The sequence below is a fragment of the Artemia sp. Qi Xiang Cuo genome, chromosome 13 (genome assembly GCF_049724085.1).
Source record: "Artemia sp. Qi Xiang Cuo chromosome 13, ASM4972408v1, whole genome shotgun sequence".
In the NCBI taxonomy this organism is placed as follows: domain Eukaryota; kingdom Metazoa; phylum Arthropoda; class Branchiopoda; order Anostraca; family Artemiidae; genus Artemia; species Artemia sp. Qi Xiang Cuo.
In genome coordinates, this window is record NC_142806.1 from 22,000,806 (window position 1) to 22,015,546 (window position 14,741).

Consider the following 14,741-nt stretch of genomic DNA (forward strand, 5'->3'; position numbering starts at 1 on the left):
AGCCCATCCAACTTTTTATTTATCGCCACTGCAGGCTGAATATTCAAATTTTGTCGCTTTTTTGCATTTCTCTTTTCATCTCTACTTTTCTCAATTTTGTCATTCGCTCAAAATAATAAATCATCGTTAAATATGATTCGGACTCCAGTGTCCACCATCTTTGACTGCATTACTTCATTGTATCTCCGTTAAATATCTATTTTCACCCTCTTAGTTTTGTTTTCTTTTTTTGTAGCATTAACTAAATCGTCAGGAAATCTGAATTAGACTCCAGTGTCCACCATCTTTGACTGCCTTTCTTTATTGTAGTTCCGCCTTGCGCCTTTTTTTCTCTCTTTTAGTTCTTTTTACTTCTACCGCAGAAACAAATATTTCGTCATCAAATGCAAACTGAGTTATGAAATTTGGTTTTTCATATTGTACAAAACTTTCTCGAACTTGACAAGGAAAAGCGCGTACAATAAATGTCGTCTTATTTTTCTTTGGTACAATCAGTGTTTCATTTTGGCCTGTACTTGTTAGCGTCTCATATTCATTAAAAGTGTTCTCAAGTTTTCTGTTTGCTGCAGATTTTCCTGAAAAATCATTTTCGCGCGTCTTATTTTCAATATTATGTTGTCTTTTTACTTCTGCATCCCATTTCTATGGATTATCAATATTTCGACCACGCGTATCAAGCATTTCGCTATTTCGATACGGCGGCGCAGCCTCTCAATTTTTTTATGGGCCGGTCCACCTCCCCCAGTAGTCAACGAAGTTGTATGTTTTTCCGGGCTTATAACCCATGCTGTTCTCTTATAAGTTTGAAAATTCTTCCCTGCAATTATTTGCATTAGTTCTCTTCTATCTTCTCTATCTGCCTCTTCCTTTCGTTCTCTGGCTATTCTATCAGCCTCTTCCTTTTGTTCTCTGGCTATTCTATTAGCCTCTTCCTTTTGTTCTCTGGCTATTCTATCAGCCTCTTCCTTTTTTCTCTAGCTATTCTATCAGCCTCTTCCTTTTGTTCTCTGGCTATTCTATCAGCCTCTTCCTTTTTGTCTCTAGCTATTCTGATATTCTCTCTTTCTTCTCTATCTTCCTTCTCTTTTCGTTCTCTGGCTATTCTCTCTTCCTTCATGAAATTTAATATTTGTTGGTTCGTATCTATTTGAGTACTTTTTCGCGAGTCCCTGCAGGATCTTGATTCAACACTGCTCCTTCTGTTTGGACTACTTTGATTCCGTCTGTTATAGTTTCTTCTAAATTGATTTTCTGAATCTGTTCGTTCTCTACCCGTATTTTCTCTTATCCGTAACTCCCCTTCATTTCGCACAGCCTCTGAGGGGTGAGTTCGTCTTGTTTTTCACATATTATTTCTTCCTTTTTTGTTTCGTACCCCCTCATTTTACCGCATATACTCCTTCCAGATTATATTATCTCTTAATTAATTGGTCAATCGTTGTAAGCTCAAAACTTTCACGCAAAAATTATGGTACGCAATTACTATTGTCAATTATCAGCTCCGTGTAATAATATTCCACAAATTTGCAAATAACCGGAATATCTAGACTTCATTAGTGATTAACGAATTCTTTCCCAAAAAGCAGTTTTACGCAAGGGAAATATATCTCCGAAAAACTAATTAACAGGGGTTGAACAAGAAAATAAAATGAAAAACCGTGCGAATATTCCACTAGTGAATTAGCTGGACTAAACTCAAACAGGAGAACTACCCTGTAAAACAAATCACTTATCCTCCCTGGATACTCGTACTCTAAATATAATCTCCTCCTAGGCAGATGACTCAATAGGACAGGTTCCTATTGATTGTATCTAAATTTTTAGATTGATTGTCATTGAAGATTGTATCTAAATCTGCCAATTCACTTAAATAATAACCCAACTTTCAACGTTTTCTTATCTGTCCTTAAACCCTGGTATACTTTTCAATACGGATATTCCCCCACTGTAAACTCAAACTCAATTAATTTCACGTTATTCTTTTTTATTTTTGTCTAACAAGGCGCAGCCCATTATAAACCTTCATAATTCTATTAATTGATTCCATATTTTTTTCTCTTTATCTGTAATCAGAAAAGGCTACTCTGTAGGCTAAATTAATTTGTCTCTTTGAAAACGCGGAATTCTTTTACTATCAGTGCTGTTGATAGCTCCTTTTCTTGCTGCCACAAGTATTTGTGTGATAAGGTACAGGTGTCACCACTTAATGGTGCAAAAATGGTGCTACACCACTTACTGGATGGAAAAGCCCCCGGCGGCGCCAAATAGTATAATGTGATGCCCGCGCTTACCAAAACGGTTCTGTAAATATAGGGTGTGCTAGTACCCAATTTACAATATACCCTGCCTCAGGGTATGATAACGTGATCGAACGGTCAAATGGCCACTTTAAGGCCAAGGGTGTACCGAAACCCGGGTCACCACTAAAATCTCTAGCTATCTCCTTGGAGGTACCGAACCCCCCTGTCATTATAATAATGACTGTATCTCGTAACTCTGTTCCTACCCTGTCTGGGTTCCTGGAAAATTAGTACACAGTTGTAGAAAATTTCTTACTTGTAATCTTCCAAAGGTCACATGTAACAAAAAGAATAGGCTTCCCCAAACGGGGTCTAAATGTAGACTAACTGAAAAATTCGTTCTGTACTGCAAATTTTCATAGGGGTGGACGTTCGCTTGGCCTAGCCAATTCTCTCAATCCCCATTCAAAATCTATTCGCTTTTTCTTAATTTTACCTTTCAATGGCTCAGACCAGGTAGGCCAAAATAGAATTTAGTTCAAAGCTTACTTATTGCGAAAGAATTTAACTTAGCAACCAGAATTCAACTTAGGATTAAAAATTATCTTATAGGCAAATATAATTACAGAAAAGAAAATGGGTCATTTATCTTAAAAGAAAAGAAGCAGTGGTGGAACCCCAACACTGAATCTGATGGTGTGATTTTCATTAATATTGCTGGATTTTTGGGGGGTGTTTCCCCCTTTTCCACAAATGAGGCAGAATTTTTCAGGCTCGTAACTTTCGATGGGTAACATTAAATATGTGATTTTAATATATTTTTACTTAGCTTCGAATTCAGATTATTTTGAAGGATCAACTTTTATCCTGACTCTGTTTCTTAGAGTTTCGGTTAATATTGAACTGCATCGATACTTAGTTACAGTTTGTTACCACGAACTGTTTGATAAACCATGCCCAAGGGTTTCTTCACTTCAATATTTGCTTCATTCGGACGACTTCTAAATTTGGATTCTAAGGAGGGGCTAAACAAAATTCTGCCTCGCTTCCTCACTAGGCTAGATCAACCTTTAAAAAACTTTCATTCGAGGGATTTAGAATTTGATGAATTCCTGTTTTGAACCTTAATAAGCCTTGGCTTTTCTTCGACGAAAAGTGTAAGCCCTTTTTTCACTTTTCGTCTTTTTACGGACGAAAAGTGTTGACAAACTTAATCAATTAGAATTATGTATTAATTTTCACATTTTCATGTGGGGACACAGACAAAAATGTGGCCTAGCCCTTAAAAAATCACAGCTTTGGAACAACCGGGAGAAAAATTTTGACAATCTGGGTTTTCAGGTGTGAATAGACCCCAGAGGGTCATGACGCAGATACAGCTTTTATATCCTTCATACATTAACCTGAGGAGCCTGGAAGCCGTTTTTTTAATGTGATATTCTGAAGAGAGTCGAACAGCCAGATTTAGGAACAAACTGAAACTTAACTCCACTTCAAAAAAAAAAATAAAATAAAAAAGTATACAACATACCTGGAAACAAAAAGACAGGTGCCCAAAACAGTCTCCCAGCTGGTTCGAGCAAATGAAAAACAACATTTTGACATTCGTTTTCCTTTCTTGTCATCAGCCTTTCCTCCAATTCTGCAGCAGAATACGATAGTGAATGCTAGTGGAACAAACAGAGAAAATGCTACAGCTATCGCTGCCAAAGCTATCAGTCCAGGCTCGGTCTCAAGGCACTAAGGAAAATAACAAGTTATAGTAACAATTATAAAAAAGTATTTAAAATTATTTTACGAATTCAAGTTCAATCAAAGGTCGTTATAGAAAAAAAAATCAGAATATAAAGACAGAAAAAAACTATTTTCAGGTTCTCAAAATCTTTGCTCTCAAATAATTATTAAATATACACAAAATAATACATAATATTTTCTACTTATTGGCATATGCAAACTATTTGTCCTAAAGAACTGTAAGTATCGAGTAAATGTGGCTAAAATACAGCCTGATGGATTATGTCAAACAATTTTGTTTAAAGATAAGAATCTACTTGTTTCCATGGATACACTTCATATGGTAGTATTTTTCTTTCTGAGGCGTACTGAAAAAGAACAAAAATCTCAGAAACAAATTTTTCTTTGAAAACGACGTGGAATCATAAAATAAAAATAAATTGCTTTGTAAATATCAAATGGTAATTTGTCACCTTAACCCTCCGTTCTTTTTTACTTTTTAACTTGCATGTTTTTCAAAACATAATGGATTGCGAAGAAATAATTGGTCAATATTTGGAACTGCCTATTAACTTAAAATATTATTAAACTAAAAAAAACAAGTTTTTTTTTAACTGAAAGTAAGGAGCAACATTAAAATTTAAAACGAACAGAAGTTATTCCGTATATGGAAGGGATTGTCCCCTCCTCAACGCCCCACTCTTTACCGGGGGGTATCCAGGATTTTTTAGTGGGGGGGTGGGCACAAATAGGTGGTTCTGACAAACTTGCGTTAGGAGCAAGTTTAAGTAACGCAATCTTGCGTTAATTAAGTAAGTTACACTACTTTAGACTACGCTAGGGGGGAGAGGGGTGCCCCCTCACCCCCCTGGATCCGCCATTGACTCTTTACGATAAAGTTTGACTCTTTCTCACAACTGTATTTTTTAAAACAATAAACAAACTTAGCGTAAAGAGCAGGGCGTTGAGGAGGGGACATCTCCTTTCATATACGGAACAATTTCTATTCGTTTTAAGTTTTAATGTTGTTCCTTACTTTCTGTTAAAAGAACTTTTTTTTATTTAATTTCTGAACGTTTTGAATTAATGCAGGTTTTGAAGATTTCTCACCGTACATGCATAATTAAAACGAAAAATGCATATTAATTTTACTTTTTTTTAAATAATAATAATCTTATAATAACCTAAGTTTGATTTTTGTTCCAGTTATTCGGCACTCCCCCTCTATGGAGAACTTCAGGTCTAGTATTTGATCTCATTGGGAGATAAGGCAGAATGAGCTTGAATACAATTGCAACGTCACTGATGAGTATAGGCCTAATATTTATCGGCAACATAACAAACATTGCTGCACCAGATAGTGGAATTTAGGATATAATTTGCATTTTACTAAAAAAAAAATACAAATGAATGTGTATTGTCATTTTAACATACATATACTGATATTTAGTAATCAAAATGTTAATATTATTTGATTTATTAAAGTTATAAAAGTAAAAACATTTATATTTTTTTCAGTAAAGGGCAAATTATGTTTTGGCCTTGGGAAGGTATAGGGGTTTTGAGCCAAACTTATGTTAATTTCTGCTCGCTTTGAGTTTAACTCGGTTATTTATTGTAATTTCTGTTCGTTTTGGGTTTCATTTATTTATCAATGCTGATTTGTGGTAGTTTCATGCTTGGTAGATTATTTTATTTTATTTTTGCTCATTTTTTGTTTAATGGAGTTCTTTACTTTTCTTTGAAAAACTTTTTTTGTAGAAACAGTTTTTTTAATAATTTCTGTTCGCTTTATATTGACATAGTCTTTTCAGAGAAAAAGAAAATAAGACTTAAATTCTTTTCGTTTTTTAAGAATAGTTTGGCCTGCTATTTTTACGCTGGAGAAAAATTTTCAGCAATTTTTAACAACATACACCCTCTTAAAAACCTGGACACAAATATTAGTGTTTAATTTAGTTTCATACCTCCTCTAGTTGACCTGAAGTGAAAAAATTGATATCCTTCGCAAAAAAATCTCTTTACTTGTTTTGATAGCTTGGACACACTTACGCTACTTTGATTTGGTCAAATTTTAAGAGCAGAAGCACCCCCAACAGTTTGAACATAATACCCTCAGTCGTTCTTGGGATACTGCTGATATGCCTTATTGGGAATTAGCATTAACACCATGTATTTTGATTTAATCTTATGGCAACATTCAGTTTTTAAACATAAAGTCAAATGAGAGGGTGGGCGTTTGAGGGGGATTAGTTTCCCTCCAATCACTTTAGACTATGAAAAAGGGCATCAGCCCTTTCCATTTTCAATCGAATGATCCCCTTTCGAAGCTCCTACGACAACTCCTTTGATACAAAGTGCCCTGGTCTAAAGAACAACAACAACAACAAAAATAATACATTATATCCACATCGATCTTTACTATAAAAATCATAAATTAATATTAATGGGCGTGAAGGGGGGGGGGCTAGGTACCATCCAATCCCTTTCATCTATTAAAAAGGGCACTAGCCCTCTCAATATCCAATTGAATGAGCCCCTTTTGAAGTTTTTACGACAACTCTATCATTGAAAACCTTATATGCCCCCAGAGCATAACTTGAAACCATTGCTCTTGGGACTCTGGGGGGTTTGTCATCCTTAAATACATAATTTCCAGAACTTTCAACAACGTTGAACAAAATGGCTATCTCTATGCTTTGATCGAATATTTTTGGGGAAATGCTGGGCGTCAGAAGGGGGTTAATTACTCTCCACTCACTTTCGACTATTAAAAAGGGTAATTTCAATTTCCAATCAAATGAGCCCCTTTTGAAATTTCCACAAAAACTTTCTATATAAGCCTTATATATTGCCCCAAGGGCATAACTTACAACCCGTGCACTGTGGGCTCTGATGGGGTTATCATCCTAAAAGACCTAATTTCCAGAGCTTTCGACTACGTTGAACAAAATGGATATCTCAAAACTTTTATTGGATGTGTTTGGGGAAATGGTGGGCGTGAGAGGGGGGTTAGTTGCCCAATCACTTTTGACTATTAAAAGGGCACTTGCCCTTTCTATTTTCAATTGAATGATCCCTTTTTGATGTTTTTACAACATCGCTTTCTATAAAAACCTTACATGACTAGGGAGGACAGTGCCAGTGCGGGACGAACACAACTGCTGCCATCTATAATTGAATCTAATGCCGACAGGTTATAATTTATTCAAGGATTATTGATCCACTAACGGGTCAATGACACCTTTTTCAAGGTCGATTTACTTGTTGTTTCTAAGTGTAATGACTCCAGGACGAAGTTTGCACATGCGCATTGAATTCTAACCGGGCAATGTATTCATCATCTAGAGGGACAGTAGATTTCTGAGAAATTGATTACATAATCGGTGGTCAATTATTGATTCTAACGGGAACAGGATCACTTGTCTCTTTCTAAGCCAATCAGGAAAGTTACGAAAGGTTTCCTTACATCACAATTCGCCCTTGAGATTTTGTATATAACGGACATGCGTTGTGGTTAAATTATCATACAGCTTTAAGACACCATGGATAAAGCATTGAATATTATTGGCAAGGAAACTTTATCTACAATGATTAATAATGTGAGTTCTGTATAGTAAATTTTCTTAGTTTTTTTCCAAATAAAATCATTTTACATAGTCCCCCTCCAGTAAATTCAAATTCAGGGTATAACCCCCCCCCCCAACCAATACAAACTCCACTATGTGATGTTTATAGTCGATAGAAAGCGTAAAATACACTCTTTTTTTACCATGTAACCCCCCTCCTAGTTTACGACTTTAATTCTTTCAATGGATATAATTCTGTTTTTGATAAATTCTTGGTTTCTTTTTCCTACATAAAGTGACGGCCAACTTCCGTCAACTCTCAGGTATACTGACCCCCTTAATACGCTAAACCACTAAGATTTAAATAGCTGATAATTACTGACACCCGTCACCTACATCCTGCTTGTTAGTTCTCGTGAATTATGATAGCGGCTTAGTCAAAGGTTTGGCTGAAAAGGATAGTTTTTTCCAGTCAAATTAAAAACAGTTTCGCGCGGAAAGAGATTGCTGTTAATTAAGCTTGTGAGGATTCAATAGGACATGGAAATTATATAAAAGGCGGGGGGATTGGTGCTAACAGCCCTTTAGAGTGCATATTATTCCTTTTTTTCTAGATTTCTTTAGATAAAGTGTCTTTTATATTCTCAGGGGGAGAGGGGGTGAAAACTATGGTTTTTAACTTTGATAGTATTAGGATAGAAAGCAACGTCTTTAGGAGTTGCATGAAGACTATATTATGCATAAATTAGCTAGCATTTTTAACCTATGATTGCAAATTTTAGGCCTATAAGCTGCTGGGTTAACGATCTTTTTTATCTAATTTATAGCCTATATCTAAATACCCTCTATTTCTTGAGCTTATAACATTTCGAAAGTTATGCTATGGGTTTTTACTTTTTGCTTTACTGAAAAGGGGGGAGGGGCTTCTTTGAGATAAATGACTTCTGGACAAAATTATGCCTGACAATAAATTCTGGTTAGGTGCGGTGGTACTAATTTTTCTTCTGTAAAAAGGAGAATCGTTTTTTTTATTCTAAATGTTTTCTTCTTTTTAAGGACAATTTTGAGGAATGCCACCCACCAAGAAAGAGGGATAGGGTAAATGAAGTGACTCCTCTAGGAGTATCATGGCCTTTCGTCATAAGGTATGCTGGGTTGTCAAGGGGCCTACTACACCAAGCCTCCACGTCATCTATACAATCCGTAATAGCTAAACCATCCAGGGCCAAGCTTTACCAGCGCCCAGTGTCCTCCATGCAGGCAGCAATACAGTCTGGTCAAAAACCGAAAAGAGAATGGGCGGGTGCTCACAGGATGGTGAACACCGCTGGCTCATCTGTACAAGCCAGTGACATCGCCGCCGCCACCACATCTATGCAAGCCACTGATACTGTGGCCCTAATCACACAAGAGTGTGATGTCACCGTGCTACCAGGACCATCTGGCACACAAGTCCAGCCGGAATATGGTAATGTAAGCATTTTTAACTCTACTTTCTATCTGGTTATAGAAATATCTACCTATTTCTTCCAGCTTTTTTAGGCCTTTCATTTCACCATTTTTCAACACAGTAAAAGCGTGTCAGACATATTAAAAGGCATTTTTCTCTTAAAGGAAATATAGCGTTCTCCCTTTTGAATCATGTCAAGTGCATGCATTCTCTTAAATTAGGTGAGCGAAGCCAAAAGAGGCACTATATTCCGGTCATAATTTCCCATAGTAAGTAGCAAAATCTTTGCGATATAAACTGCTTTATTAGCGAATGCTTCACCTTGCCTCTACAAATATTATAAAACAATTTTCTATCGGAATGAGTTGTGTATCACGAGAGGACATGGCCTGAAAGGGATAGGCTATCCATTTCAAATCAAGTAAAGACCCCGGTTTTTTCAAGGCAGATGGAGTATAAATATGAAATTTTTTGAGGGGTTGTTTGAACAAAATCAAAACCTGCTGTGTCATCCTTTAGATTGTAAATATCTTATATTAAGTTGGGAATTGGAACTTTCATAATATATAGAGTAGGAAAGAGTGAATCAACCAAATGCTACTATGTGCATACTGCTACTACTACTAAGCGCGTTTTAAATAATACGTAAACAATAATCCAAATTTTGAAAATAGAGTGATTTAGACACTTTGTAAATAAGCTATTTTCTTTTAAAGGTTACATTAGTTCCATATACGCCATCTCCCCCCTGCTCGTCAGTTGGAGAAGAAAACGCGCCTGTGGAGTTCATTTGCAACAATTCACCATGGAATGGTATCATTAACGAAATTCCAGATAATATCGATGATTTTTTAACTGATTATTTTAATGTAGATAGTAGCACAGTTGAGCAAGGGGACTTACCTTTGCTAAGTCCAAACACTTTGCAGCTTTTAGACGATTTTACCCGGGAATTAACAGGGAACCCTCCCCCCACAGATTACATGAACACACTTCAAACTAATGAAATGGCTTCGAACAACCCTATTATTTAACAATGTGGGGGAGGGGTGGTGATAATATAGAAGAGGGGGAGGAGGAGGGTGACAATACCCAATTTATGACTGTTGCCGACTTCCAGCTCTCAAATTCAATATTAAATACAATAGTTGTTTACACTGCAACTTTTGGGGATCCTTTTCATTCGCTTATGGGGGGTAATTTTGTATTTGATCCTATATAAATTGTCCATATATATGTAGATAGAATTCGTGCGCTCTTAGAAAACCAGATTCAGCTGTGGGGAGGTAGGGATTCAATTAAGGTTTCAATTGTTTTAAGGGTATTCACTTTAAATGATGGTAAAAGCGAGGTTTATGATCATTATGTATATGCTGAGATGCAAGTGGTCTATCCGCATTTATAAAATTATGAAACAGTTTTTATGGAATGGGTAGACCACATTATTACGCATCTGGAAAATTATAGCGAAAATGGGAGTGGGTCTGTGGTTCTTTTTGTTGAAAATTTAAGCGTTAATATTTGTAAATTTAAAAAAGATTTTATTTTAAGAGGGGGGCTGGTGGGGCAGGGGAAAGGTCTATAGTTTTAAAATATAATTCAGATTTAGAGGGTTGTCAAGGCGTTCTGCGAATCTGTTTTGAAACAGGGCGAAAATGTTTCATGTACGCTTTCCTCATATCAGCTTTCCAACCTTTATTACGTGAAGCCACAAAGAAAAATTTAGAATACTGGGCTGTACATAGGAAGGTGGGTTCCGATTTTCCCACTATAGATTTTTTATGTTTAGAGGGAAAATACTCAGTAACGCTAAGATCCATTGATATTTTTGAAACGGCCAATGCCCATTTAAATATCAGCCCTACTGTGGTTCAATATGAAACAGAATTTGAGGATGGGGTTCCTTCTAATAAGAAGGGGGTGGTGTCCCCAGTAAGGGCCTCGTCAATTGAATTGGTGAAGCACTGGGTTTGGTTGTTGTACGCACCACCTAGTGACCCCAATGCAATTGGCCATTTCAATCCTATTACAGACATCAGTAGTGTTCTGGAAGGGGGTAGGGATCTAGGGGTATTTTTCTTCCGTCCAACATGCCTATCACAATTTTGTAGTGATTTAAAATTACAAAATCATATGAAGCATTGTAGACGACATGGCTACCTGTCAGTGGAAACGGTTTCAGGTGATAGGGTCATTTTAAATTTTAAAATACCCTCCTCCAAAGCAATAAAATCTCTTTAGATTGTGAAGTGAAGCTAGTGGAAGTGAACAATCCTCGATTTCCGAATTGAATCAAAGAACATCGATCCATTGCAGTTTTCTATGTCCACGCGCAAAGAGACAGTTCTTACATTATGCAGTTGTTAGATATAGTTGAAACGTTGGATGAGGGTGAGTGCATGGTCAAGGCACTGACCAAATTAATAGGCACTGCAAATGATGCTATTGCTCGTTTGAGATATACTCAATGCTCAATATTATTGTCTGCAGAGGATCGTCCCGCGATTAAAAATAAGAAATATGCGGGGTTTGTAAGGGGGAGTTTGAAGAGGGGGCTAAGGGGAAAGAGACTAGGGGGAAAAGAGGGAGGAAAGGGAAAGTCAGAGACCACAATCACTTGTGGCAAGAAATATCATCAGGGGTAGTAATTTTAGAGGGGTAGCACATCAATCAAGCAATGTGAATGTAAGCCAGCAGTTTTTTATTCCGGTTTTCATTCATAATTCAAATTATGATTTAAAATATATTTTACCGGTTTTGGCACGTATGCACAGGGAGAGGGGGGGAGTAGATAGTCCATTGGTAAAGAATTCATTTACCTATAATATTATCCGCAAATAAGCTGAGAATTTAGTGCTTCTCGAGTTGAAATGTCAGATAGTGAATAACGGGCATACGTGCCTGAATAAAATCAGGTTTTAGATTCATTTAGTTTTTTCCCCAAGGCATTGAGTCAATTGATTCAAGTGCAGAAAAGCGACAATTTTGATAGTTTTCCTTTGCTTAAACAGCGCTTTCCAGACAGTGTAACGTATGACCTACTGACCTCTAAAGGTGTATATGCATACGACTATTACTGTTCTGGTGCTCGCTTAAGCAAAGAGAAACTACCTACAATTGAAACTTTCTATAATTCACTCACCAACTGTGAATGTACAGCCAAGGAATATGAATTGGCCAAGAAGGTCTGGGCTAAGGGTAATTGCAAAAATGGGTGGGATTATTGTAGACTATACTTGGCCAGTGACGTTTTAACTCTGTTAGATATTGTCTGTAAAAACACAGATCAAATCTATTCAGAGTTTGTACTAGATATAGGATATTATTTTACCACACCACATTTGGTGATGGACTTGATTTTAAAAATTACTAGGGAAGAAATAGGCTTGATAACTGATGTAGATCAACACCTTTTTGTAGAAAGGTCAGTGAGAGGAGGGTATGTTTTTCATGGAGATCGCGTTTTGACAACAGATCCAAGTGGGCAAGACACCGGTGTAAAGTCAGATGCAGTTTTCCTTGACATGAACTCGTTATATCCTTCGGAAATGTCTCACTACTCTTTGCCGTGTGGGTACTATAAATGGCTTGAGAATCCTTGTGAGTTCCCCGACATTCACACCGTCGAGGACAATGGGCCACAAGGATGGTTCTTTGAAATTGACGGTCACATTCCATTGGCGCTTCATAATTCAGTCAGAGATTTTGTTTTCCCCTGTATCGATCGACCAGTGACCAAGGACTCACTGAGCCCATACAATCGGTCATTGGTTGAGGATATGGGGATGCACTGGACCCCCTCTAAGCAGAAACTGATTGCATATCTGGACCCTAAAGAGAATATCGTTGTTCACCATGTGATTTTGCGCTGGATGGTGAACAATAGTTTCAAGATCACCAAAATACATAGGGTCCTACAATTCAGTCAAAAAGCTTATTTGAAGACGTTTATTGATACCTTTGTCGACAAACGCTCTCGGGCAAACAGTAAAGTAGAAAAGGAAATGTACAAGCCCATTTTAAATTCAGCTTTTGGAAAAATGTGTGAGAGCGTACGGAACAGATTTCGTTATGACGTCGTGACTGACCCTCAAGAATGTGTACGAATTATTGCAGATCCCAATTTTACATCGTTCACGACAAGCATGGTTCTTCTACACAGAAAAAAGAGAAATGTGGTACTGAACAAGAACATAGCTGGAGGTAGTTCAGTACTTGAAATTTCCAAAAAGCTCATGTTGTCGTTTTTTTACAATGTGTGCAAGGTACAATGGCCAAGGGAGGGGGAGGTTCAAGTGTACTATGGGGATACAGATTCTCTGCTGTTAAAAACCGGGGATTTATTGGGAGATTTAGAAAATGGGGAACACATCAGCTCGCGGATGGATTTCACTAACTGGAATCCGTCCCTCTACCCCGAGTTGGTGAAACGCCAGGCCTCCAATCAACTACTCATGTTAAAATCAGAGACGGGGAGTGATTTGATATCCAATGGGGTGTTCCCGGGTCCTAAAGTTTATTGCGTTGAAACTCATAACAGGGGTGTAAAACAGGTGTGTAAAGGGGCGCCTACAACTTTTTTAAAGAACAATTTCAACATGAGTGTCTACAGAACCTGTGTAGAGAGTAGCCTAGTGCCGAGAGAAACAAGTGCTTGCAATTCGCTCTCTACAGTATAAAAATTATACTGTTAGAGTGGAAAAGAATGCATTGTCTTGTATATCCGACAAAGTCTTTGTGCTCGAGAATGGTGTAAATGTACTCCCCCACAGCCACTATCAAGTTTCAGACCGGGTTGAATGTGCGCAATCAAATTGGTCTGGATCAATTAACCTAACCTAAACCTAACCTTTCATGAATTAATCAAACCTCACCTGATAAATTAACCTAACCAAACCTAACCTTTCATGAATTAACTTAAATGCTCTAACCTAACCTGCAGCAGCAGTGACGGTGACTATTGTATACAGTTTCGATCCGCAATCCTCGGGGGGTGGGGGGTCCCGCCCACGGCCGGCCTTCGGCCCGCGATTTCCGGGAGGGGCCGCCCCGGCCAGCCTTCAGCCCGCGATTCCCGGGGGAGGGGGGTATCCATTTAAATTCATAGTCTTCAACTGTACTATTTTAAGTTGTAAGTTGTTTTTTAAGTGTTGTACAAATAGTGCTGTCGTACAAAAATGTGTGTGTACAAATAGTGTTGGTGTTCTTGCTGGACAAAAAGTGTTTATTATGATAATAAGTGTTGTTGTACATATAGTGTTGTTGTTCTTGTTGAACAAAAAGGTGTTTTTTGATAATAAATACTGTTGTTGTTGTTAATAAATATTGTTGTTGTTCTTGTTGAACAAAAAAAGTGTTTTATGTTAATAAATGTTGTTCTTGTTGTTGTTAATAAATATTGATGTTCTTGTTGAACAAGTGTTTTTGTTCAATAAATGTTCTTGTTGAACAGAAAAGTATTTTTATGTTAATAAATGAATGAAATAGTGTTTTTGTTGTTCTTGTTAACGTACTAGATAGATCTATGGGAAAATTATTATTACTTATTCATTGGACATGTATGGTTTGCAGTTAGTTTTAGTCCGACTGTTGTCAACAGCAGCAGTATGTATCAATTTAAAACACCACTCAGATCGTTCCTGTGTGGCCCATCAATGTCTGGGAAAATGAAACTTTTAGCTAAAATAATTCAAAATTGTAATAAAATGTTTTTGGAAAAACCAAATAAAATTTATTATTTCTATAGTA

At 37.1% G+C, this 14,741-nt stretch overlaps 1 protein-coding gene across 1 annotated transcript in view; it reads right to left on the reverse strand.

The window, feature by feature from the left end:
- Positions 1-14,741, reverse strand: part of prom (prominin) — a 142,830-nt gene that overhangs the window by 90,192 nt on the left and 37,897 nt on the right. The window contains exon 3 of the mRNA XM_089099206.1: positions 3,772-3,980. Within this exon, the coding sequence (XP_088955332.1) occupies positions 3,772-3,980 (209 nt within the window). The remainder of the gene's footprint in view (positions 1-3,771; positions 3,981-14,741) is intronic.